The 24,786-nt window shown below is 41.3% G+C and overlaps 1 protein-coding gene across 2 annotated transcripts in view; it reads left to right on the top strand.

Moving 5' to 3' along the window:
- Positions 1 to 24,786, top strand: part of EDIL3 (EGF like repeats and discoidin domains 3) — a 236,597-nt gene that overhangs the window by 159,022 nt on the left and 52,789 nt on the right. For both annotated transcript variants that reach the window (XM_054288407.1, XM_054288400.1), the window contains 3 exons: positions 3,391 to 3,572; positions 19,785 to 19,940; positions 21,024 to 21,168. In XM_054288407.1, coding sequence (XP_054144382.1) covers positions 3,391 to 3,572; positions 19,785 to 19,940; positions 21,024 to 21,168 — 483 coding nt within the window. The remainder of the gene's footprint in view (positions 1 to 3,390; positions 3,573 to 19,784; positions 19,941 to 21,023; positions 21,169 to 24,786) is intronic.

Here is a 24,786-nt window from a genome sequence, read left to right as displayed (position 1 = left end):
ACAGTATCCTAATAAAACTTCTGCTGTAATCCTGGCTGTTCGATAAATAAGAAAAAAGCCAGGAGAATGTTCTGATAATTTAAGAAATATAATTATAATATTGTTTGGAAACCATTATCTAGTATCATGCTTTCCACACATCTCATTTTGTAAAGTCTGAACTGAACACCAAAGCAGAAAGTATCTCTAATGTGGTAATTTTAAATGTTAGGAGTAGTATTTTTCTTTAGCTCAGATTGAAAAATGGACAAACATAACAAAACCATGACTGGAACTGCAAAGAAAATAAGGAGCTTGTACAATAAAGTACCTGTTCCCTGAAGGTAGAGATTGTCTTTGGATTTCAGCAATAATCCTCCTAAAGCTAAGGAAGATAAGCACTGCTGAGCATGTATGGTCATAGCTGAAAAAATAAAGTTAAGTGCTGTGCTTGGTAATTAAACTTGGAAAGGAAATTGCCTTCAAGTTAGAAAGGAAAATTCAACTTTGCCTTGTAAGGATTTCACACATATTTCAAAGAAAATTTAATGGATCTCAGACACGAGATGCATTAACAGACATGGCAAATGTTAGCATGGCTCCAGCATGCCTCCTCTTTATGATCGTCTCAGAAAACCTCTCTTCCCTTTTCTCACATTCTATTTTTAAATAATTATCAGTCTGTGATTGCAGCTGTTAAAGATGGTTAATTTATTTCATTCCTGTGTCCTGTAGATATGGGTGTGCTGGTGAATTACACATGCACGTAGATACACCTGTGTGAACTTTTCCATTATGAAACAGCACAGATTTTCTTTAATAATTAGCTGTAAGAAACTTTTCAAAACCTACACTTTTCTTAGGAGAGAAGAGTCGTTTACCTCTGTCTTCCAAGCAGATGCAGCAGTTTGCACACCAAAAGATTCCATTCTGCTTCGATGAGAATACTTGAGAAAACAGCTAAGATTTGAATAGGCCTTTCGATCCTCAAGTAAAGCTTGATGAAAACACAATGAGGAATGACACCTTCACAACGTACATGGGTTTTCTGAGTGTCTTCTGCATTGTGCCTGCCCATGCTGGTGACAGCGATTTTGTTTTCTCCTGGTGCTGCCCCACACCTGGCACAGCAACAGGAGAGAGTCACGTTTAGTCCTGTTTTGTGCAGTTATTACCTGAGTGCTGAAGGCAAAGCTTTTATTTTTGGGTGATAAAGAGAAGTAGCATGAGGAGTTTCGGTTCTAGCTGAGCTTTGTGGGCTGGTGTGGGAACCCAGGGAACAGGGAATATTTCTCTGCCTGCTCTGAGGGGTTTTGAGCCCCAGAGAAGCAGTGACTTTGACCCTCTCTCATGGAGAAAGCTTCCAAGACTTAGAGATAGGCTAGAGTCTACAAGATTGTGAAACAAATAGAAAAGAGTGTAGTTTATCACAGGATGAAAGATTTTTGGGGGGTTTTTAGTATGGAGGCAAGATGAAGGACATCAGGCATTGTCCCAGGCTTCTTCTTATTCTTCTTCATCTACTCCATTTTCTGCAGTGTTGGTGGCACAGAGTGATTGATCAAGGAAAGCTGCAGTTTTAGGTTACATGGACAGACAAGGGACTAGTTATTGGTAGATAAGTGGAAATAAAGCGCGTTTTGAGAGTTAATTGGATAAAACAACTTTAAAAGTCCTTGAAACTGTACATCTGGGGCCATTTTGTAGTGCTTTTCCTGCGTGCAAAGTCTGGTGCAGGCAGCACGCTGAAGTTTTGATAAGATAACAATAAACAACAAGCTGAAGACAGAAAAAGTCTGGTGCACCTCTCTTTCCTGGCACAGAACTGCCCTAGGAGGGCTCCCCCTGTCAGGGACCTAATGAGGAGCCAGAAACCCATGGGGTGTTAAAAACCTGTGTGGAGTAATGGCATGGTGCGTGTCAGTCCCACTCACTAATTTGAGTGTGGCCAGGTTTTCATGTGAGCATCTCCTGGAAGTTTTTTAGGTTTTTAAGGAGGAGCACTCCCTGAAGCTTTGCTTTACCTTTTGTCCATCACCATCATCAACTTAAAACTTCAGTTCATTTTATCTTTGCCTCCATCATCACCCCACACTGGGGGCTGCACTACCCTGCACCATCTCCTGGCTGAGAGGAGCAAATTGCACTGGTCACTTTTTCTTCTCTGCACCTTCAAATTAATGAGGAATTAAATTATTTGTGACTGCCTGCCTGTGTGGTATGAGGATATCGTAACAGTGTGATTTGAGAGTTCATTTTTTGGGTACTGCTCGAGGTGAAACTCTGCCAGGTTTCTGAGAAAACCTGAAATGTAAGTAAACATCTGCCCTGTGGTGCTCAAAATTGCCAAAGTGCAGCTGACCTGCAAAGCAGAAGGTCTTTTGGGCCACAGAGCAACACTGGCTGCCAGAATAATTCCTGTGATTACCTTCTCTCCAGATTCTGCATCGGAGCTGGGGAAAGGAAAATCTCAGCTACTCAGTTGGGTGTTGAATAGTAGATAAACTGCCAATTGTTTGTATGTAATGAATTTTCATAATTTTCTCAATTTACATTTGTGGATTGCTCACAATAGCTGAATGCTTTTGTTCCTGTGCCCAAATGGAGTGGCTTCAAAAAGCAATGTATGCAGAAATATCTTGATTTTAAAAGAAGATTAGGTCTACAAGTATTCTTGTGAATAAAGTAATGATGAATACCATACATAAAATTATGAAAACTGGAGCACTTCAGTTAAATACATGCTTTGAGTCTTGCTGATTAAATGGATAAACCTTTAAATATTTTTAATGTGACTGAATGATAACTTATGTCTATTTTCATAATTCTAGAGATAACTGCAATAGCAATTTGTAGCACTTTGTTTAAGTGCTGAACTTTGAGGGAAGAGCAGCAATATGGAACTTGCAGTAATTACAGGATTTTAAATTTACTTTTTAACAGTCATTTCAACATCTGAATCTGAGAATTTTTTCCTTCATTGTGTCCATAAAACCCAAAATCACAAGTCTTCAGCTAGAATAAGCTAAAAGAAATTGAAAGTTTAATCCATTTCATTACTTGTATAATGAGAATAGTTATTTGCAAGCCATACTTTTGTACTTGTTTTTTTTAATTTCTACAAACAGGTGATATAGTCAAGTACTTTGAATTTCTTCTAAGTACTTGACTATATCACCTGTTTGTAGAAATTAAAAAATTTGAATAGGCCTTTCAATCCCCAAGTAATGCTTGATGAAAACAAAATGAGGATGAATGCTTGATGAAAACACAATTAATTTCTTCTAAGCTGGATTTGGCATGATATTCTGGATCTATTTGTATTCTATTGCAATTACAGTGACTTGGAGCTCAGAAGAGTTGATAATTTCAGACAAATTTTTTTTTTAATTTTTTTTTTCCCGTTTGCAGGGTGCTCTGGCCCACTAGGGATAGAAGGAGGGATTGTGTCAAACCAACAAATCACTGCATCCTCCACTCACCGAGCTCTTTTTGGACTCCAGAAGTGGTACCCCTACTATGCACGGCTTAATAAGAAGGGTCTTGTGAATGCCTGGACTGCAGCAGAAAATGACAGATGGCCCTGGATTCAGGTAACAGATGGAGCTGAGGAGGGAAAAAAACATCCTTGATTCAATTGCCAGTGTCACTTAAGAAACTGATGAAGAAAAGTGGTTAACGAACAGCTAGGTTCTTATTCACTGTCAGAGACATAGCCCAGGCTAAAAGGGACTATTTAGTTGCAAAACAGTGATAATCTTGACTTTAAAAATGCACAAGCTCCTTTTATCTTTTTTTTTTAATTAAAAAAACCCCCTGTGCATATGTTCCATTGTGGCTTCTAAACCGTGGAAGCAGATTTATGCAGGCTCCTTTCAAAAAAAACTGCTTTCCACATATGTTGTATTTGGTGGTCAGCTCCTTAGAAGCATACCATAGCTTTAGTTCTTGGTGGAGATATCCTGACACATGCTAAAAGTCCTTGTAGTATGATTTTGGCACTGCCAGAGCATGCTGGAAGAGCTCTTTGCTGAGCTGCTCTGGACACACAGGTTAAGCACTACTGGAAGTAACAGGAACTGTTTTAGTTAAGGTTGAAACAGCTGTTAGTTCACACACATCCATGGGGCTGAAAATACACATTTTCTCATCCCACTCAAGCATGGTATTGCTTGAGTGATTCAAATGGCGTGCCCTTACTGTGTACTGGATTTCTCTGTGCCCAAAAAATGACTTCAGTGAAAGCAGCAAGTATGAAGTCATGTAGCAGTGTTGTTATGAAGGTAATTTTGTAGTGGTTGTTGTAGCTCTTTGCTTGGGTTGTGTTTTCATGACATGAGAATTGGGCAGAGCTTTGGCAATTTCAGCTGTTGGTTAATAAAGTTTTGTGAGTTAGATACTCATGTGAAAACTTTCTGCACTGATCCTCATGATCCAGTGTGTGAGGAGGATGCTTCCCTTCCAGTGAACCCACTGCAGGATTTAGCAAAACTGTGATATTTGAGCATTTTATCTGCTAACGTTAAGTTGAAGTGTCCATAATGCCCTCAGTTTTGTCAGACACACTCTTCTTGAGGCTACCTTGGGGTACATTGCATTAATATTTGTTCACAATCAATGCTTTTTCCCTGACTACCATGTTTAATTTTATTGAGAGGCTCCTACTTATCTAGGGGGGAAGCATACCTAATTACCTGCTCATTTTTCTTGTATGGAGAGCAGACACAACACACTGTTTGATGAAGTTTTCTGAAACTGGTGCAGTGGGAGTGCTGGATTTTGTCACCTCTGAAAAACAAAACTGGTTCTACTGTTTGTTATTTATTGCAGAATGAAAACACAAAGGCCCTTGAACGTGTTGTCAGTTTTCCTCCATAAAGATCAGAGGGGTTAGGAAGTCTGTAAAATTTATACATTGGAAAGAAGGGCAAAGGATCATGCAGGGGGACCTGAGCAGAATTATTTCCATGGGAGTAGAAATCTAATGTAATTTTAATGCATAATGAAAAAGTCAGCTTTTGGGCTGTGTGAAGAGTGTAGGCTTTATTAAATAAGCTGGAGAAAGATTTCAAAATCATTTAGCACTGGCCTCCTAGACATGTCTTTTTGAGGAGAAGAGCTGGATGGGGATATTTAATGGTCTGATGCTTTCACATTTGTGCTTGGCACCACGGGGGCAGCTGCCAGGCTCCCTTGGACTTTGCTCCCTGGGAAATATTCCCTCTGCTCTTACATGCAAGGAACATCCTTGGGCCAGTGGAGAAAATGTGTCTAGAGTCTCAACCCATTGCAACAGGTCTGAAGAATTTGTTCTCTTTTTTTTTTATTTTTGGAGTTTTGGAGGTTATTCCAATCCCTTACAGGTTATTCTGTAATTTTGACAACCATGGGGTGTAAGGACTTGACAAGCTTACATAATACAATTAATGTGTTTTAAACATTCTCTTATATTCTTCTCATTTTTCTTGCAAAACAAACTTTAGTCTGTTGTCTTCACAAAACTTGCCAAGTGATATTTTTTAATCCTCTTTTTCAGTTCAGGGAAAAATTAAAAATATTATTTGTAATTTCAGAGCAGAAGCCTTGAGAGGATTTCTTTCTTTACTTTTCTCTTTCTTTAAAACACCTGGAAGCAGAAAATTTGATACTTTTTTAGGGAGATGATAGGTGGAAGGAAGGTGTTCTGCAGAAAATCTTTTTAGGTCTGGCAAGGTGGAGATATCCACAGATTCACAGTTTATGCCCAATAGTTCTTTACATCAGGGCACTTTCTTGTTCTTCAACCATGAAATAAGCTCTAAGAAATAAACACTGTCTGACCCTCGTATGGGGGACCAGTTTGATGAGAGGAGGAGCAGAAATCCCACATTTTATTTTTGCACGGGTTCTGTAATGCCCAGGGAGATGCTCCATAAATGTTTCTGGAGTGGTACAAAAAGTCAGATTTGGGCTAAATTTCTGACTCATGGGAGAAAAGATGTCAAACCCTCGACTTGGGTTTTTACTCTGTTGTGTCACCAGCCTCTGCCCAGAGCCCACTGGGAGCAGCCTGCACATGGAACCTTTTCCTTGCTGCTCTGAGTGACAAAGCACCTGGTCCAGAAGAAGGCACTGAAAAAGGGTGTGAGTGCTTGGCAGACATTAAGTGGAAAGTTACAAAGCCAGAAAATCCATTTTTAGGACACGCAAATTAACATTTAGCGCGGTTGAACCTGAAGCAATCTCCTGTTCCCCTCTTGGAGCTTCTAATGCTGGATAAATTCTCAAGGAAGCCATGTATAATGGGCAAAGTCCCTCAAAGTATGATTATGTACAAGCCTGTAGCTATTTTTGCCTTGTTCCATCATTATCAATTGTCTTTGTCAATTAATTTCTTTATTTATATGCAGCCTGGCAAATAAAAGGTTTGAGTGTTCTGCTTATAACTCACTTGTAATGAGTGCAGAAGTTTTTTTTTTCTCTAATCTTTCAGGTGTCTGATACATATGAACTAATTAGCATGCAATTTCATTTTCCTGCATTCTCCCAATGAACTGAAAATTGAAATTGCCATTTTAAATTTACACTCTCAGCATGTAATTAGTAAAGGCACTACAATGCTTGTAATTGGCTTGTGATTTAAAGGGTCACTGCCCATGTTTTTGGAAGCAAATTAAAGCCTGAGTAAGTCATATCTGCCTTTTAAAGTTCTCCTGACCTCTGTTTCTCCTCACAGGTTGGCTGTGATAAAATAGCACCTGTGTACTGTTTAGCACTTTATTAGTGATATTAACTTTTATGGGTTGGAAATACAATGACCAGAAAAAAAAAATCACATACATCCATTTTTCATTAATTGGTCCAGAAGTATAGCCAAAATGCTCACACTGACTGTTCCAGTAATGAGCCTTTTTTGTAAACTTTTTTTTACAGTGGTTTCTCTTTTCCCTTCTGTCCTTTTGCATTTACAGTTTTAAAAAAATGTTGGTTTGTTTCATTTTGATTTCACTTCATCTCTGCTCATTCCTTGCACCTGTATTTTTCTATTCCTATATTAGTTATTCTTTTTAGGGCAGTATGAATCAGAATAGGTATGGCCATGGGCAGGATTATTGTTTCTGTTATCCCTTTACCATATCCAAAATCATGGATATGATCCTGCCTGTGGATTACTATCTAACAAAAAACACAAACTGCCAGCAGGAGTTTCTGAATGTTATTCCTCTCCAGTGAATTCCAGCCTAGGAATCCATGCCTGTGCCCTTACACTTCTTCTCCTCTCCCAGTTTTAACCATCCTCATATTTCTTAATCTATTTTTCCCCTATTCACAACTTTTAAGTGTTTTGTGGTCTTTTGGACACGGAAATAGTTTTTGCAGAGTGTAAAACCCACAGGCACCAAGAGCAGATTCCAGCATAGCTTACACCTGGAGAGTTTTGAGGAAATGCACGAATTACTGAGCATCATGCCACTACATGGGGGATATGTGTTTGAACACCTGACCTGTTGCTGGGGACTGTTGTGTATCAATGCAAAGTACTCAATGGAATAACAAAACACATATTTTTGTTATCTCTCACTAAAATTGTATAAACTGTTTCTCCAGAGACATTGGTATGCTTACAAATTTTCAAAATAAAATATTCAAATATTTATGTTATTATTGTGGACAGTTGGAGGTTTGAAGGATTAATTTACAAAACAGGTAGAGTGCTCACTTTGATTGCAGAATCAAAAGTGGGAAGTAAAGTTGGTTCAGGCTGATTATTTAGCTTTTTTCTTTTAGTTTTTATTGCATACAAGATGATCTCAAATATTTAATCAGGGGTTTCTTCTTCAAAGAATTCATCCCTTTCCATCTATATTTCATATGTTTTTCTGTTTGCAATCAGTTTTTGAAAGTCAAGTTATAATTTCAAAATGGAAAAGCTACAAGTCTTACTTAGAATATATGGAAAGAGAATTATAATTCTCTAATTTTTCTAATTTATTTCCCAAATGGCTTTTCTGAAATTATGTGCTAAAATTCAAATGAAACACAATAATGAGAAATTCAACAGTTTGATGGAAAATGTGCCCACCCTCTGATTGGCAATTTAATATATTAGTACTCCAGTCCAAAGTAAAATACATTTGGTTTATTTACCATTTCAGCATGTCTGTTGTAAATAATACTTTTTGCCTTTTTAATTTAGCTTCCTTAATAACTATGCCCAGCTTTAAGAAAATGTCTTCACTATATTTCTTGAAGCTATAAGTAAACACTTTTGCTGCAGGTACTTTTAATAAAAAAGATCACCTGTGATGGAAAGGGACCCAGCCCAACAGAGTCAGGGCAAAAAATTTCCCTGATCCCTGTCTTATTTAGAATTGATATGTTTAGTTCCTTTTTTTTCTTGAAAAGCAGAGAAAATGTTTTTCAAAAAAAGGTCTAAATATATTGTGCAATATTCTTGCTGTTAGGTAGAATTTATATTTTAATTGAGGCTTAATTTGTTACAAGGGTCTCCAAACAACTTTTGGTTTCAATCCCACCTCTGGTACTCAGCCTCACCTTTTTGGGACTTCCAGTCCCTTGGCATAATTAAATCTCACAAAGCTAATGAATCTCATGAATGAGAATCTAATGAATCTAAAGAATTTGTGACTATGAATCTCACAAAGCTAATCACAACAACTATGACACACATAAAAAATTACTTGCATAAAAAAACCTTGAGTTCCATCATTCTTATCCCCAGGGCAGAAAAACAAAAAGCATTGTGTAGGATTTTTTCCTCAAAAAAAAAAAAAAAAAAAAAAAGGCCAGGGAAAAGAAGAAGTTAACAGCTTCCTCATCAAGAGCTTCCAAAGAGCAAGTACACACCAGGTGATAGCTATTTGCTAATGAAATGCTAAAACCCAAAATACACAGAGGCCTTGCAGAACATTCACTCAAACATCTGTTGGTGAGAGCTCCAAGCAAACCGCCATCTGTGAAACCATTCATTTTGTCAAAGTTCATTTCCTCATTCATGAGCACTGGTGTACAGGCTTCCAAAAATACCTGTCACTGAATGTTTTATATCACTTAATGTAGCTCTCATCTCAGTGTCAGGTGAACTTTATGAAACGCTGTCTCAGAGTCATCCTGCAAGGTGATGTGCACCACATAGGAAGATTTAAGCTATTAAGTTAAATGCTAAAAAGTTGTTAAAGATCTTCTTTTTATTGTCAATATTTCAAAATTTGGCTGAATATCATAGAAAGATTTCCTGGAGGATATTGGTGAGAGGCAGTAAGTACCTGAAAGCCCTTGGCTGTGGAGAGCAGAAGCTAATAAGGAAAGTACAGTTGAATTGAAACAATGCCACACAGGACCTTTGATCTGCAGGAATTAGAAGAGGTTGTCTGCTAGCCAAAGCCTGCCATAAATTCACTGACTTTAGTGAATTCAATACCAGTGTCTGCTCTCTGCAGACCTCCCTCAGCACCTAAACATTTAGCTTACAGGCCAAAAATGTAGTTTATGTAGTCAGAGCAGAAAACAAAGGGGCTGGGAGCCTACTTCTTAGTGTAATCATCCACAGAATCCCTGGTGTCCCAAGTCTCGGTGTCCATCTATTGTCACACCTCCTGCTTTCATCCCCGGCACAAACATATTCCTACAACTATGGGCCGAGGTTCTGGGTGCACAAAACAGCCAGTTCAGAGTTAGCATCCCTGTGGCAACTGAGGCTTGATGCTGTTATGAACACCATCCATAATGTGCTCTGTCAGCCCCCATGCCAGAATTCCTTAATTACTCCACCTAATGTGGCTGAAGGACTAAAGGAACAGGACCTTTAAACACATTTATCCCCTGCATCTGCAACACTGTGCATTCCAACTAGATTTTTCCTTTCCCATTTCCCACTATGATATGAAAAGCAATCAAGTCTTAAAAAGTGGTGACACGACTTTTTAAGACACCAAAAAGGCGTGTCCACGCTGTTTATTGCATTAGGAAGAGGCAAATAACAGGTGTCCCAGCACCTGTGTGGTGGTCCATAATGGAAAGATGTGTGGGTATCCTAATCACCTTGTGGGGATGACAGCATCCAAACCTGTGAGATGATCTCATGCTGATGTGTGATAGCCAAATGAATAATTTTTACCTTCTAAACATTCGCTTAAAACCTGGCAAAGCCAATGATCCTCACTCACAGTTACTGTCCTGCTAGATTTGACTTCTAGGAAAGGGTTGTTTCAAGTTATTTCAGTAAAGTTAAGGTTCAGGGAGCAAAGTTTAAGATAAAGTAAGACTACATGTCAGGATATTGGGATTTTTTTTGTGTGGTAAGCAGGCCTATGTACGCAATCCCAAGATGGGCCACCTTGGAAGGGCCCACGGTGGCTCAGCTGGTGCCACCTCCCTGCTCCAGCAGGGCCACCCCAGAGCCCAGGGCATTGTGACCAGGGAATTCTGGAATGTTCCCAGGTTGGAGCCCCCAGAGCCCCTCCGGGCTCTGCCCAGGGCTGGCTCTGCCTCCTGTGGGGGGAATTGCTGGGATCAGCCCTGCCTGGGGCTCTGGGGCCATGGCTGGGCCTGGGACACACAGGGATGGACAGGGACAGACAGACACAGACAGGCAAGGACAAACATATTGGGACAAACAGACTGGGACAGGTAGGGACACACACAGGGACAGGGACAGACTGGGCTGAGCTCAGGCTCTGCCCAGGGCTCTGGGGCCATGGCTGGGCCTGGGCCTTGCTCTGACCTCTGCACACAGGGACGGACAGACAGGGACACAGGGACACACAGGGACACACAGGGACACACAGACACGCAGGGATAGACAGGGACACACAGACACACAGGGATGGACAGGACAGACAGGGATGTGGGGGCATAGAATGTAAGAAAATAAAAATAGTGCAGAAGGTAGTCTCACACCTGAGGAGTTGCAGCTGTACTAACCACCAAAGATTAGGAACAGGCCTGCCCTTAACAGGCCACAGATGCGTCCAATAAGAAGAGGAGTGCTACAAAAGAGTGGGTTAGCTGGGTGAGGAGAGAGTTGGAGTTTGTTGGTTGTGCTGTGAAGAAGAAGGAGATGTCCATGAGAAATCATTGACAAGGTATGGGACTTTTGCAATAAAATGAAACACAGGGACAGATGGAACACACAGGGAGATACACAGATGGACAGAAACACTCCAGGACACGCCGGCACAGGCAGGGCTGAGGCCCCTCTCACTGGGGCTCCTCTCCAGGCTGAGCAGCCCCAGCTCCCTCAGCCTTCTCTGAATCACCGCTGTCCCCTCCTTCCTCTGGGGCTGCTCCAGGAGCTCCCTGTCCTCCTGTCCTGAGGAGCAGACGGACACTGCACTGCGGACGTGTCCTCAGAGGGCTGGACACTCCACTCACAGAGCTGGGCAAAGGGGCGGGATCCCCTCCCTGATCTGCTGGTAATGCTGTTCCCAATGTCCCCCCAAATCCCATGGACCTTCCTTGCCTGTGGGACTCTGCTGGTTAGGCACAGCTCATTGCCCACCAGAACTCCCAGGTCCTTCCTGACAGAGCCACCCCAGCAGGTCCCCTCCAGCCTGTGCTGCTGCTGCCTGGAGCTGCTCCTGCCCAGGTGCAGGACCTGTGTTTCCCCTATTAAGCTACAGACATTTCTTCCCTGCCTAATTTGACAACCCTTCAGGATCCCTTTGGAGGGCTTCACAATTTCAAAGCATGTGAAGCCCCTCAGGGGTTTTGGCCTTTCGTCCCAGCTATATGTGGTTAGTGACCTGCTGAGGACACCTCATCCAACCATTGAGGAACAAGTTAGACAATTCTTTGCACCAGTATTGAACTTTGGGGATACCAGCAGTGGCACATCTCTAAGCAGGTCCCGTGACGCTGATTACAGCCCTCTGGACCTGCTGCTCACCCATTTCTCAACCCAAGTTTATCTCACCTCAGCTTCCATGGCTGTTGGAAGCACAGAAAGTCACCAGCAGCATGAGAACTGCTGCAGACAACCAGGCCTGAAGTCAACTCACCCTCCTTGATCTCCCTTGGAAAAGGTGGCATGTGTTTGTCATCTCAAAGACCTTCCAATTTATGCCACATACTAATTCTGTGAACTGAAAAAAGGGAGCATATTTTACTCTTGCACTCTTAGAACCTTCTTCTTCAATGACTGGTGAAGATAAAAAGACATGGTTCAAGCCTTGACTGGCACAGTGAGACTTTGCAAAGATTGTCTATCATAAAACCAAGCAATGTGTAATTTTTTTTTTAAACCTAATCTTTTGCCTGCAAATTGTTGTTGAAGGAAAAATATTCTGAGGAAAAACATGCGTAAGAATAGAGAAAATCTCACCAAAGGGTAACTTTTAACATTTCTATATGAACTTTTTTTTTTTACTTTTGAGTCCTAATTTCAATTAATAGTAAAAAGATTTCAATTAATAATTAAGAGAATAAAGATACATATTTTAATAAGGTTGTGCACCATTTGATAGCACTGTTATCACTAGATAAGTTTATTCTGGGAATGTGCAATGGGATCTCACAGTGGGGATCTCACAGGTTCAGGGAAGTGTGATCTCCTGAGAATTCTCAGATTTCAGATGGTTAACACTCCTTTAATCAGTACATTGGGTGTCTTTCCAAACCTTGAAACTCTATAATTCCATGACTTCTTGGTCTGGGGACATGCATAGGACCTAGACAAAGCCCACTGAAGCCAGAGTGGGAATTTTTCCCAGTTCTCCTTTTGGGGGCTCAAGAGAAGATCATCCTTTTCTTCAGAGTTTTTACCAGAGTGCATCTGCCAAAGTGCCATAAAAACAGATGGAAAGTGTGAGAGAGAAAATACCTCCCAATATCTGAAGTTATTTCACAACCAGAAATTTCCCTGACTGTTTTTTTTTCACAGTGATTTTAATATTGCACCTTTTTGAATTCCCTTCTTTTCCCTAAGGAAGACAGTTTTCATGTAGGATGGAAAGAAAAGTGTGTGGTTTTGACCTGAGTCTGACATCACATCTTCCAGATCTACAAGCTGTTGCTCAAAGCTGTTTTACAAGGGGAAATACATGGAGATATTTTCACTGGCATTTTTATTTACATATTCTTAGGCTGATTCTTCAGGATGTCTTCTAGACATTTTGGGGAAGTTCTTTCTGAGAGCCATTAACATTCCAAAGGCAGGAAGAGTTTTCACAAGTTCAAAGCACGTGAAGAAATTAATAATAGCATAAATGACCTTGGTGTTTCTTAGATAACATTCAGTTTCAGGTAGTTAATACTCATGTAATCAATACATTGCAAATAAAATTATATTTTTCGGGGCTACAAACCTCTGAACAATGTGAGATTGATTATTGGCCCCTTCTTGAGATGGCAGTCTAAACATGCCAGTGTTTGAATAATTCATATAACCCTGTTAATGGCATTCATAACAACTACCTTTGGGACTAAAATAATGACTTAATAATAAGAAGGAACAGACTAAGCAAGTTTTTTAGTCGGTTTAATTATGTAAACTCTCTGAGGCATAAATTGAAAGTTCTCAACAAAAGCCAAATGAAGTAGGTGCTTTTTGATAATTCTCATAACATATGTTCCCCCACATTAACATTACGTGGGCCAAACAATCCTTGTATTTATGCTTTCCACACAAGTAGGGTCTAACCTATATTCTGATCTCTCCACAGAGAGGCAAATTAAATTATTGGTCCAATTTGCATCTCTGATTCTGCGTGTCTAATTTAAAGCGGGTACATGAATGAGTCTCACTGAGGATGGACTTTGTTTTTAGAGGGTTGGCTGAGATGCAGGTGCGTAGAGAGAAGTCCTGAGAGGTGTTTGGTCTTACCCTGAGGTGTGATAAACTGGAAACAGCAGGAGGGTGAGTTTTCAGAGGATGTAATAGCAAAGTTATGAGGGTGCTTTGCTGGACCTGCATCCACATAAGTGAAACAAAATGGGCTGGGATCAGAAACAGCCTGAGTGTTTAATTGGTCTGTCCTCAAGGTGCAATCCCACAACCATGCTGGGAATTAGAATTTTCAAAGCAACCTGTAACAAACGTTTGTTCTCCTAGCCTATAGCATGGCAACAATTTGCGCCATCACGTGAATAATTTACAATAAAACATGTTTTTTCTCCGTGGGGCAGACCTCCTTCCAGCATGCCAGCAAGGGTGCTGCTGTGGATAAATCACTGCATATCCTCGCTGTGTGCTGCTTAAAACACACATCACTGCCACTGTGCTGACTGCATTAATGCCCTGAACTAAATCCAGGGGAGCTCTGCTGACAGTGCTGATTAGGAGAGTATCAAAAAGCCACAGACAGGCAAGACAGATGAGCACCTCGTGTGCAGGTGCCAGGGAGGCTTTGCAAGGGGAAGTTAATAGTGACTGACCTGCTGTGCCCTTCCTGCTCCTCATCACCAGCCCAGCTCTGCAGCTGCTGTGGCTCCAGGGTGAAACAGCAGTTTGTCCTGTTCAGACTGGAGGAAACAACCTTGGGGAATAAAAAGGAAGAGCTGGAAGGAGCTTTCAGACCCGCTGACTTTCCCAGGATTGAGGGGATTGTGTCAGGTTGTTTGTTTCACGGGTTTATTAAAAAACATTTCTATGTTTCTCTATGCTAGTATCCCTATTTTTCATCAGAAAATGTTTGTCTGGGTGCTTTCTATCTAGCTTTGCCAGAATTATGACTTTGGGAAAAAAAAAAAGAGAGAAGAGACAAAAAAAATTAAATTTCAATCCTTCAAAACCTGATGAGATCAGCAGGGAAGGGTTGCTGTAATAAATCTTTTAATGCCAGTATAACCTTGATCTCTTATTCAACCCTGTTTTTATGTGAGTAATGGTTAGTAGCAGTAAAGATATATTTACTTTGTGCTAGAAAAGATGAAGAATTATTTATGACAACACTATTCCATCTCATAACTGAAACAGGTAAACACCTTTGTTCTCCATAAAATGCACTTCTGTTTATGAATCTAAAACTACATTTAAGGTCTCAAAGACCCAAGGTTTCATGTAGGCTTTAATCTGAGCATTTCTGGAAAGCTTACTCTGGAGGAACACTTCAGATGAGGCTGTTCTGCAGGAAATGTTAGCGGTGTTATTGCTAGCAGTGAGATAACAAATGAGGGGAATGTGGCTATGGATTCTGTCCAGGAGCATCATGTAGGGGTCTTCCTAAAGTCACTCTGTCTTCTCATCCCTTTTCTCCTCTCCTGCCTGCAATAATGTAGATAAGACGGATGCAGTTGGGTGTTTTTTTATCTTTTTGCCCATTTTATAGCTCCTGCAAAGTGAATATGCTAGCATTTGATCATAAATTGTAATAGGAAGATGAACACCTTCCATTGGAGCTGTCCCAGTCCCTGCTGTGCTGTTTCACTCACACATTACAATTCTGAATTTAATCTTTTTTTTTCCTATGGTTCTAAGGTTTGTAAACCATGCTGAGGAGTTACTGATGGCCTTTGTTTTGTGGAGCCCTTTGGACTTGTTTATGAAAAACATGATCCTGCATTAACTCACAGCTACCAGTGGAGCTGCACACACACCATGCAGATTTGCAGGTCTGCTTCTGAATTGCCTCTGAAAATGGTGCACTGTGCAATCAACAGGAACTCCTGAAATTACGTTGTTCATATTACCACTTTCTCTTAGAGAAAAAGTCATCCTCGTTTATTTCCTTTGCAATATGGATTTTTTCCAGGTTCCAGTAAAATCTAGATTGGGTACATCTTCCTTGGTGTAGACAACAATTTAGCATCCCCAAACAGATTGGAGTGAATCATTGGAGTCCAGAGCATTAGTGAAAATTGTTTAACAGATAATCGCTCCTGCAGGACCAGTGCTGAGAGCAGTGAGCACAGCACCCTGGTCCCTTTTTCCCCTCCTGTGGAGAAAAGGCCATGACTCTGTAACCTGCTGTGACCATCAGAGTGCTCTATGTAATCACGGAGTTGGGAGGACTTTGGTGGTTGAAACAAATAAAATTAGAAGGGATTTCTTACACTAAAAGAGTTGATTTTATTCCCCAGCTCTCAGTCATACACTGCTCTAGAGGGTATCTGCCTCAAGTGATTTTATTTGATTTGTTTTGGCTACATGGATGAATTCAACATGCAGTTGTGTACCCAGCAGGGGACCTGAGGTGGTGTTTCTTGCCACAGTCCCTGAACTCACATAAATTGAGGTGACTCCGTGCCTGTTCTCTCCTTGTGCTTTCCTCCGCACCAGCACAGTGACTTTGCATCCCATGTGTGGCATAATCCAGTTCTTGTAGAGCCAGATTTAAATACATTGGTGTCTAACTACTGGCTTCATTTTACACACAGTTTTACCTGAGCAGCTCTGTGTTCATCACTCATTCCAGTCCCAGAAATCCTCCTCATTGACATGCAAAGGCCATCAGAGCAGATTCCACAGCCTGCAGGTGTCAAGCAGAACCTTATCTGCGTTTCATGAAGTTCTTTGTGCCATAAGGTTTCAGGGCACGGGGTGTGCTCGGACTGCAGCCAAATCCCTGGCATATCCTGGGTAAGCCAAATCCCTCACTGGAAGTCATTGGATGCAGGAGACCCCTCTGAGGTGCTGCTAAACGCAGGCCCTTGAGCAGAGGTCGAGTGTCAGGTCTGAATCCATTGCTCCTAAAATAAATTTAAGTGGTAGAGGTTAAAATGGTAAAACTGATCCTTCCTTCTTCCTTTCCTTTCCTCTTTCCTTTCCTTTCCTTTCCTTTCCTTTCCTTTCCTTTCCTTTCCTTTCCTTTCCTTTCCTTTCCTTTCCTTTCCTTCCTCCTTTCTTTTCTCTCTTTCTTTCTCCCTTTCTCTCTTTCCCTCTGTAAGTAGATTCCTCAGATGTCCATGCCTGCATCTTCTTCTTGCAAGGCCTTTACCATGCCTTATTAATTAAATTACTGAGATAAATATCTCAAAACACTATTGATCTTCTTTCATCCTTGCTTTTTTCCAGTTCATCTAGGTAATGATAAGGGATCCTTAAGAAGTGAATTCATTACCTTTTTAAAAAATATATATTAGTCTTTTGTTCCTATCCTGGTGACTTTCACCTCTTTGTTTTAAAACACCGTCACACATGTAATTAAAATGTATAATTTTATGTCCTGGATCTTAATCCACAAAGCAGAGCTTCCTGAGCTGTTTCTCCCTCACCCTGACACAGAAAAACACATTTGAAAAAGCTTTTATTATTAAAGGATGCAGTTCACATTTCTTCAGATCTTCCTACTAAGGTATATTAAATAGGAAAAAGTTTGGACCCTGCTTTGCTACAGCCATTGCTAAAGTTGCAGTATTTTCAATTTTTGCTGAGGTCGAACTTGAAAAATTTAAATCATATTAAAGAACCCAAAGATACAAAGGGAAAATTAATTCCTGATGTATCCATATTCACTGAAAAGCATGGTGTTAGCCCAGGAGGGATTTCCATATTAGCAAGCTATGGGCATTTAAAGCATTTTTTTTTCCTACTTCATTGGGATTTTTCTGCAAACGTTGACAGGATGTGTAGAGCTTGGAAAACAAGGCAGCCTGGTTTTACTTCTTATGTTGCATCAAGTTCAATACTGCTTAAAAATAAAGCTCAGTTTGTGACTCAAAGGATGGAGACTGATCAAGAAATCCTCTAAAAGGAAAGATTCTGCAAATGGGAATAGGACATCCAGTGGTTTGTGCCATGGTTTCATTAGAAATTATCCTTTGAAAGTAAACAGGGAAATAAAATCCCCATAAATTCTCATCCAAAACCCCAAAGATTATTACCTGGAAATAGAAAACTTGGTAATTAAGCTGAAAAAAATATTATTATTTATCTGCATCACTGGATCAAACAAAATTTGTTTAGTGTTGCGTTATACCTTCCTTTTCCCATGCAGTGAAATGTGAAGATGCTACCAGTCAGCAAATCAACGTCTGGTTTCTGTTTCCCTGTGCTTTCGAATTTAGTATTGCAGATTGTATTCACTTCATTATTAGCAATTTTGTAAATACATGGAAAATTGGTTTACTTGCCTGTTAATTCATATTCTGAAATTCCACACAGAAAATGAACTACTCATAAGAGACTTACGTAAATCTTTAACTGGATGCTATTCCATGTTACCTACATTTTTAATGTAGTTATGGGACTAATGGTAGTCTCTGGAGCTGTCCTTTTACAAATATAACATATTTATTTTATTATGTTTTCCCCTCTGAGGGACCAGGAACTGGGGAAAAGAAGTTTTCCAAGGCTGAAAAACGTAATGAATTTCTTCTAATTTATACCTGTCTGAATTCCTGTTGTGAGTCCATTCTCCCTGGTGGAATTGCACATCTTCCTGAGTTTTCCTGGTATTTGTGGGGAAGATCCTGTAAAAAATCTGGTGGTTTTGTAGGAGGCTTCTCCTCTCTCAATGGGTCTAAGCCTTGAAAACACACATTGTTAATCCAAAGGTTGTGGGTGTTTAATAATTTCTTGTAGGGAGAACTATGGTAAAATTACACCAAAAGCCAACTGTTCCAAAAAAGTAGCTGAGAAATAGCTCAGAGAAAAAGACTCATTCCAAAAAAAAATACCAAAAAACCTAGAAGAAACCACAGAATTCTACAGTTTGGACAAAGACACCAGAGGCTTCCTATTGTGCACACAGAGAGATCTTAGAACACCAAAGCCTGATCATCTTACATCCTTCACAGAGGTTAGATTTTATTACCAAGGGGGAGAAAGTCCTCAGGCCACAATGCAAACAATAAACCAATTAAGGTATTTGGACAGCAGATCTGCCTCTGAGTCCTCCCACACCTGTGCTGGGACTGCTGCTCCAAACAGTGGGGACTGCCCTGGCTCAGCTCCAGCCACTGGGGAGCAAAGATAAAACTCATTTTTGAGGAGACAGGTGCTAATGTAGCGTATAGTATTATTTACCCTGTCCCAGTTGTTTGCTCTCCAGTACCTCCACTCATCTCTTTGCGCCGCACATCTGCCTGCACCTTCACAAGGCTCTTTGCTGAGCTTCATTTGGTGCAAAAGTCACAGATTTCAGCTGACAGGGAGGGAGTGCAGCTGCCACAGACTGAGTCTGACACTGTTGGGTTTGAGTATCACACCCTGAGTTGTTTCCATGCCACAGGGGAGTAAAGGAGGCAGAATTAAGGCTGCTGGAGTGATGCTGAATTTGTTCTCTCTGAGCAAATCTTCGTTTTTTACTTCAAGGAGTTTTGTTCAGCTCAGACAAGCACACGAGGAGTGTTCGCATCCACTGATTGATATTTTGGTATTGACTGCTTTAGGATTAGCATTTCAGCCTTGATCACTAGGTATATGAGTTTTCAGTGAGAGTCAAGAAAAAGCCTCATTTCTTTGCTGTCAGAACTTCCATGTAGTTTTAGTTTCACATGGAAGTTTTACTTGGTGCTAACTGAGGGCCTTTTGTATGGTATTGCAAATTGGCTTCTAAGAGAAGAGAAGATATAGCTTTGGGTAAATTATCACACTGTTTCATTTCCCTTTCAGGCAGAAAATAGGTAGGAGTAACCCTATATGCCAAAATTAAGCATTATCCCAGTCGTATTCTGTATATCCATAATATATGTGCACACATACAGGAAATAAGCATAGTCCAAGCTTTTGGTTTAATCTTTCATTCATTTGCTTTATACATTTGCACGTGAAATTCATGAAAGGTCAAAAGAATTAATGCAAGTATGAAAACAGTCATTTCAATGCTACAGCTATGTTTTTTCCTCTCATTTAGAAAAAAAAAAAAAGGTGAATTAAAGGAATCAAGGGTTGTTTCCATCAGATTAACAGTGTGCTGTTATTTCAGATAAACCTGCAGAAGAAGATGCGAGTCACTGGAGTTATAACCCAAGGCGCCAAGAGGATTGGAAGTCCAGAATACGTGAAATCTTACAAAATTGCCTACAGTAATGATGGGAAGTCATGGACAATGTACAAAGTAAAAGGCACGAAGGAAGACATGGTAAGATAGAGTCATCTGTTACTGAAAGCATCTCATGGTTTAGCAGCTTTTAGAAGTATGAGATGTCTTGGGTATTTAAGCCTAATTGCCTGGCAGTATGATATAGGTTTCACTGTTATTATTTTTCTGTGTGAGAAAAAAAAAATCAACAAATTTGCATCTCTCTGTGCTAAGAATTTCTTATACTTTAATTGATGGTTGCATAAATACTATTTCCCCAAGCTAGAATAATCCTGTTTATTACACTTAACTGATTTTCATATTAATTAGTTTACCAGTAATTACTCATTGCTCTGTTTTCAATTTCGTTTTATTGCATTGGCAGATTAGCTTTAACCCTTGGAAACACAGAGCCCATTCATCAGTGCTAATCTCTGTGCTGCACAAACAGTATCATCCAGCGGGGTGTGTGTGTTTACAGTCTATAGTTACCATTTATTTTTGATGGAGCTGTGCACACAGAGCAGGAAAAAAACCTTTTACTGTGTAAGTTTGCATAGAAGGCAAAATGTGCTGCATTAGATGTAGTTTCTCTGTCAGGAAATTAAGATTTTGTGTGAAGAGGAGCATAATGAAGGGGAGAAACACAGCACAGGGATGTCTAGTTAGAGGGGGGGGGTGAATAGAAAAGTGCTGGTGGGTTTAACTCATCCCCTCTGTGATCAGTGGGAGGGTTACAGTGCACTTCAGTGGGAGCTGGATCAAGTTATTGAACCAGGGGGGGAAAAAATAAACATCAATCAGAGCAAATAATTGCAGGCTTAATTGAACTGCAACTATTTCATACATTAATCAAGAAAAGAAGGCATAATTTAGTTGCATGAGGAGCTTCAATTTCTGAGAGGGACAGGACAGAGACCTTGGTTTGGCCCAGGCGGCAAACCCATCACAAAATGGCACAGCAGGACATTCTGCTGTGAAAACTTGTGTCATGCACTGGCAGCGCTAAACCAGCTGCAATTTGGGGAAAACCTCTCACAGACAGAACAATTCGGGTGCTTTTGAGACACAGGAACTCGCTGGGACTCCAGGGATCCTCCTGACACGTTTTATTTTGCTGTTGCAAACGTCGTTGCCCCGCAGGTGTTCCGTGGGAACGTGGACAACAACACCCCGTACGCCAACTCCTTCACGCCGCCCATCAAGGCGCAGTACGTCCGGCTGTACCCCCAGGTGTGCAGGAGGCACTGCACCCTCAGGATGGAGCTGCTTGGCTGCGAGCTCACAGGTGGGATCCCCACAGCCCCCAGCCCTCCGTCCCCTCCAGCTGCTCCCAACAACTCGTGCTTTGTCCCCCCTGCGAGGTGCACCTGGCCAGCCTGAGTTTGTCCAGTTGCTTTCATCCTCTTTATCTAATTTTAAAAAAATCACAGAATCACCAGGTTGGAAGAGACCTTCAAGATCACGGAGTCCAGCCCAGCCCCAACCCCTCAACTGAACCCTGGCATCAGTGCCACATCCAGGCTTTGTTAAACACACTCAGGGATGGGGACTCCACCATCTCCCTGGGCAGCCATTCCAGAATTTATCACTCTTTCTGCAAAACACTTTTCCTTGATATCCAGCCTATATTTCCCTTGGTGCAGCTTGAGACTCTGCCCTGTGGTTCTGTCAGTGCCGCCTGGAGAAAGAGCCCAGTCCCACCTGAGCACAACCACATTTCATGGAGTTGTAGAGAGTGATGAGGGCATCCCTGAGTCTCCTTTTCTACAGGCTGAGCACCTCCAGCTCCCTCAGTCATTCCTCACGGGGTTTGTGTTCCCAGCCCCTCTCCAGCCTCATTCCCTCCTCTGGATGTTCTCCAATGTCCCAATGTCCTTCCTAAATTTGGGAGCCCAGAACTGGACACTCAAGGTGTGCCCTCAGCAGTGCAACACTTGGCTCAGCTGAGTGATGATGGCCACTTGCAGTGGCACAGAAATGTGTCCCGATAAGGCTGTGTGCTGTTAACCCATTAACACTCCATATTTTTTTCCTGTGTGGGTTTAATCTCCAGTTGATCACAGGAATCACAGAACCAATGAGGCTGGAGAAGAGCTCTGAGATCATCAGGTCCAGCCTGTGAGTGATCCCCACCTTGCAACACAGCCCAGAGCACTGAGTGCCACATCCAGTCCTTGGATACCTCTAGGCATGGTGATTTAGCAGTTTAAACATGTATTGATGGCTATGTGGACTCAAAATGTACCACCCTGAGCAGACTACAAGGCAGGGAGCCTCACCCAAGGCCTGAAAATGGTTGCTGAGCCCCAGAGCTGCTGGGGACCCTTGGTAGCCACAATTGTCACACCTGATTTGGGAAATTCCTCCTGTGGCTGTGAGGTGGCACCACCCCTGTGCTCTGTGACATCCTCAGAGAGATAAGCCTGCTTCCCCTGGTGTCAAGGACCAGTCCAATAAGACACAACTTGGTTGGGCTGCTTTAATCAAGATTTCAGTTTGGATTTGTTTTCTGAGTTTAGCAGAAGCAGGGATAGCATCTTGTAGCAAAAAGTAAATGAAAAAGTGGACCCAATATAAACCTTCCCTCAGATTCTTATTAAAGCTCTGAAATGTAAAGCCTGACCTCTAGCCACCTTCTGCAAGAACTGTGTTCCCTTATAAATTCAAAAAAGCAGGTAATGTTTTATCCTTTTCCAAGAGATAAACCTTTTTACTGGTGGTAGCACCCTACTGATTCATTTAGGAGTGATTTTTATGTGGCTGCCTCTTTACTAACAATAGTCATCCAGTTCATGGGTGATACATCAAAACAGCTGGAGTTAAACAATTCTCAGTCAAAACCAGATTCAGAAATGAAAAGTTAATGCATTAATCTTGGTGTAGCCCTTTTCCAATATAGATAGGTTGAAGAGTAAATAGAAAATCCTGTCTAGCTGCTTTGTTCTATTAGATTTTTTTTTAATGTCTTCCACTTCTGGAACCACAATTTAGAGTAAGTCCTTGCCAGAATGACTAGGAATTGTTTTGCTCAAAGACTGTAAAAGCTAGTGAAGTAAATTAATTTCAGTGGTCTCCTAACAATGTCAAGGTCATCATCCCTTAAAACTGTGGACAGCTGAGGCTCAGCAGAGCAATTTCAACCTTACTGAAGGAAAGGTGTAATTACACAGACTAATTCTCTCTTAATTCCAGGTGGTCTGCCTTGGGTGGAAAGGCAATTTGAGGGGTCTGCCTTCTCTAACATGGCCTGGTGAGAGAGAAGAGAGTGAGTGGTAAACAGAGGGAGACTTGTAGCATTGGATCATCATAAAAGCTAACTCCTTAGGACAAACTTCAGCAAAATGTTCAATGCAATCTGCTTTAGTCTCATAAATAGCTGTACTTACCAGGACCCACAGTCAGGATCAATGCTAGTGGAGCCAACCATCAATAAATTAGGCATTAATTTTCACGGCCCTGTGTTCCTGCCTCGCTTGTGTTTTGCACATCTCTGTGTCCTGCCCTCCCTTCCCTCCACAGAGTATTGATGTGAGGGGAGAAGCAGATCACAGCTACTGCTTATTAGAATGCCTCTGTTCATTGGGCTGTTATTACTAGCATCATCAAGCTGTTGTTTTTAACAGCAGATCCAGTGCTCACACAACAATGTCGCTCACTCATGGAACTCACTCTTGCACTCCAGCATCTGTCTCCCTGCAGGCAGTCCCTGCTCACAGTCATGTTTGTTGGTTCCTGTGCACAATTCAGCCAGCTCTTGGTGTTTGGCATAAATAAATGTTATTTATTTACCCCAAAATATGTTTGGGGTTTCTCAGTTCCTGCAGAGGGATATTGGTCCCTAGAACCCACCCATCCCCATGGGACTCACTCAGAGAAAGCTCCTGAGTGTGTAATTTTCATCTCCTTCAGGTATGCTGTTCCCTGGTAGCTATTTCTTTATCCTAATGATGCCTTGTGAAGACTGAGCTAGAACAGAGGCCAGACAGAATTACAGAATAAAGCAGAGATTTATCCCAACAATCTCCTCCATGGATGCACCTTGGGCAGCACCAGAGCCCAGCCAGGGCTGCACCCAAGATGAACCAAAATGGCCCCAAAATGCATGGCCGGGCACGGGGTCTGTCCCTGGGATCAGTTCTGCTCCATTTGCACCTTGCAGTTCATTGTCCCATTCCAGCTTTAGCCCAGGCAGTCCCACCCTGCTTGTTTGTCTCTGTCCAGCCCACGGGGTTTGTGCTCCTGGGCTGAGATTTGGGTCATTTGTTCCCAAACTAGAGCAGGAATTGTTTTGTCTCCCTGCTCTGTGCACAGAGTTCACCATCCCCTAAAATGAAGCCCAGACCCACACACTAAAGCCGCACAGAATGTGAAAAATATCAAAGCTAAAACTTGAGGCATCACTAACAGTCCCTCTAGGCACTATTCACACAAAGCTGACGCACAGGGGGACTTTATCAAACCTACAGTTAAAGATAGGTTCCCCTTTCCTCATTTGAACTCAGAACTGTGTAATCTGGAAAGGAATTCTATATTTGTTATTTATAGGCCAGGTTGGATGGAGCTTTAAAGCATTAAGGTTTAATGAAAAGTGTCCCTGCCCATGGCAAAGGAGGTGGAATTAGATTTGCAGCTAGATGATCTTAAGGTCCCTATCAACCCAAACCATTCTGTGATTCAAGAATATGATGAAAATTTTTTAAATGTCTTAATTTTTAGAAACAAAAAATATCACAGTATAAATCGAAACAAAATTACCTTTGCCCTCAAAAATTGACAAACATTGCTTTTGCCGACACTGCACAAATCTTTGTCCGGGACAAGATTCATGCAGACTGTTGCATGCGGATCCATTTGTGGGTTTGCCTTTGCTACATTGGATATTGAATATTTCCTTTGAGGGTTT

The sequence above is a fragment of the Melozone crissalis genome, unplaced genomic scaffold, assembly GCF_028551555.1.
Source record: "Melozone crissalis strain CALT ecotype California unplaced genomic scaffold, PUWL_Pcris_2 ptg000005l_1, whole genome shotgun sequence".
Lineage (NCBI taxonomy): Eukaryota > Metazoa > Chordata > Aves > Passeriformes > Passerellidae > Melozone > Melozone crissalis.
Note: the sequence above shows the minus strand (reverse complement) of the source record. Positions and strands in the feature narration are given on the sequence as shown.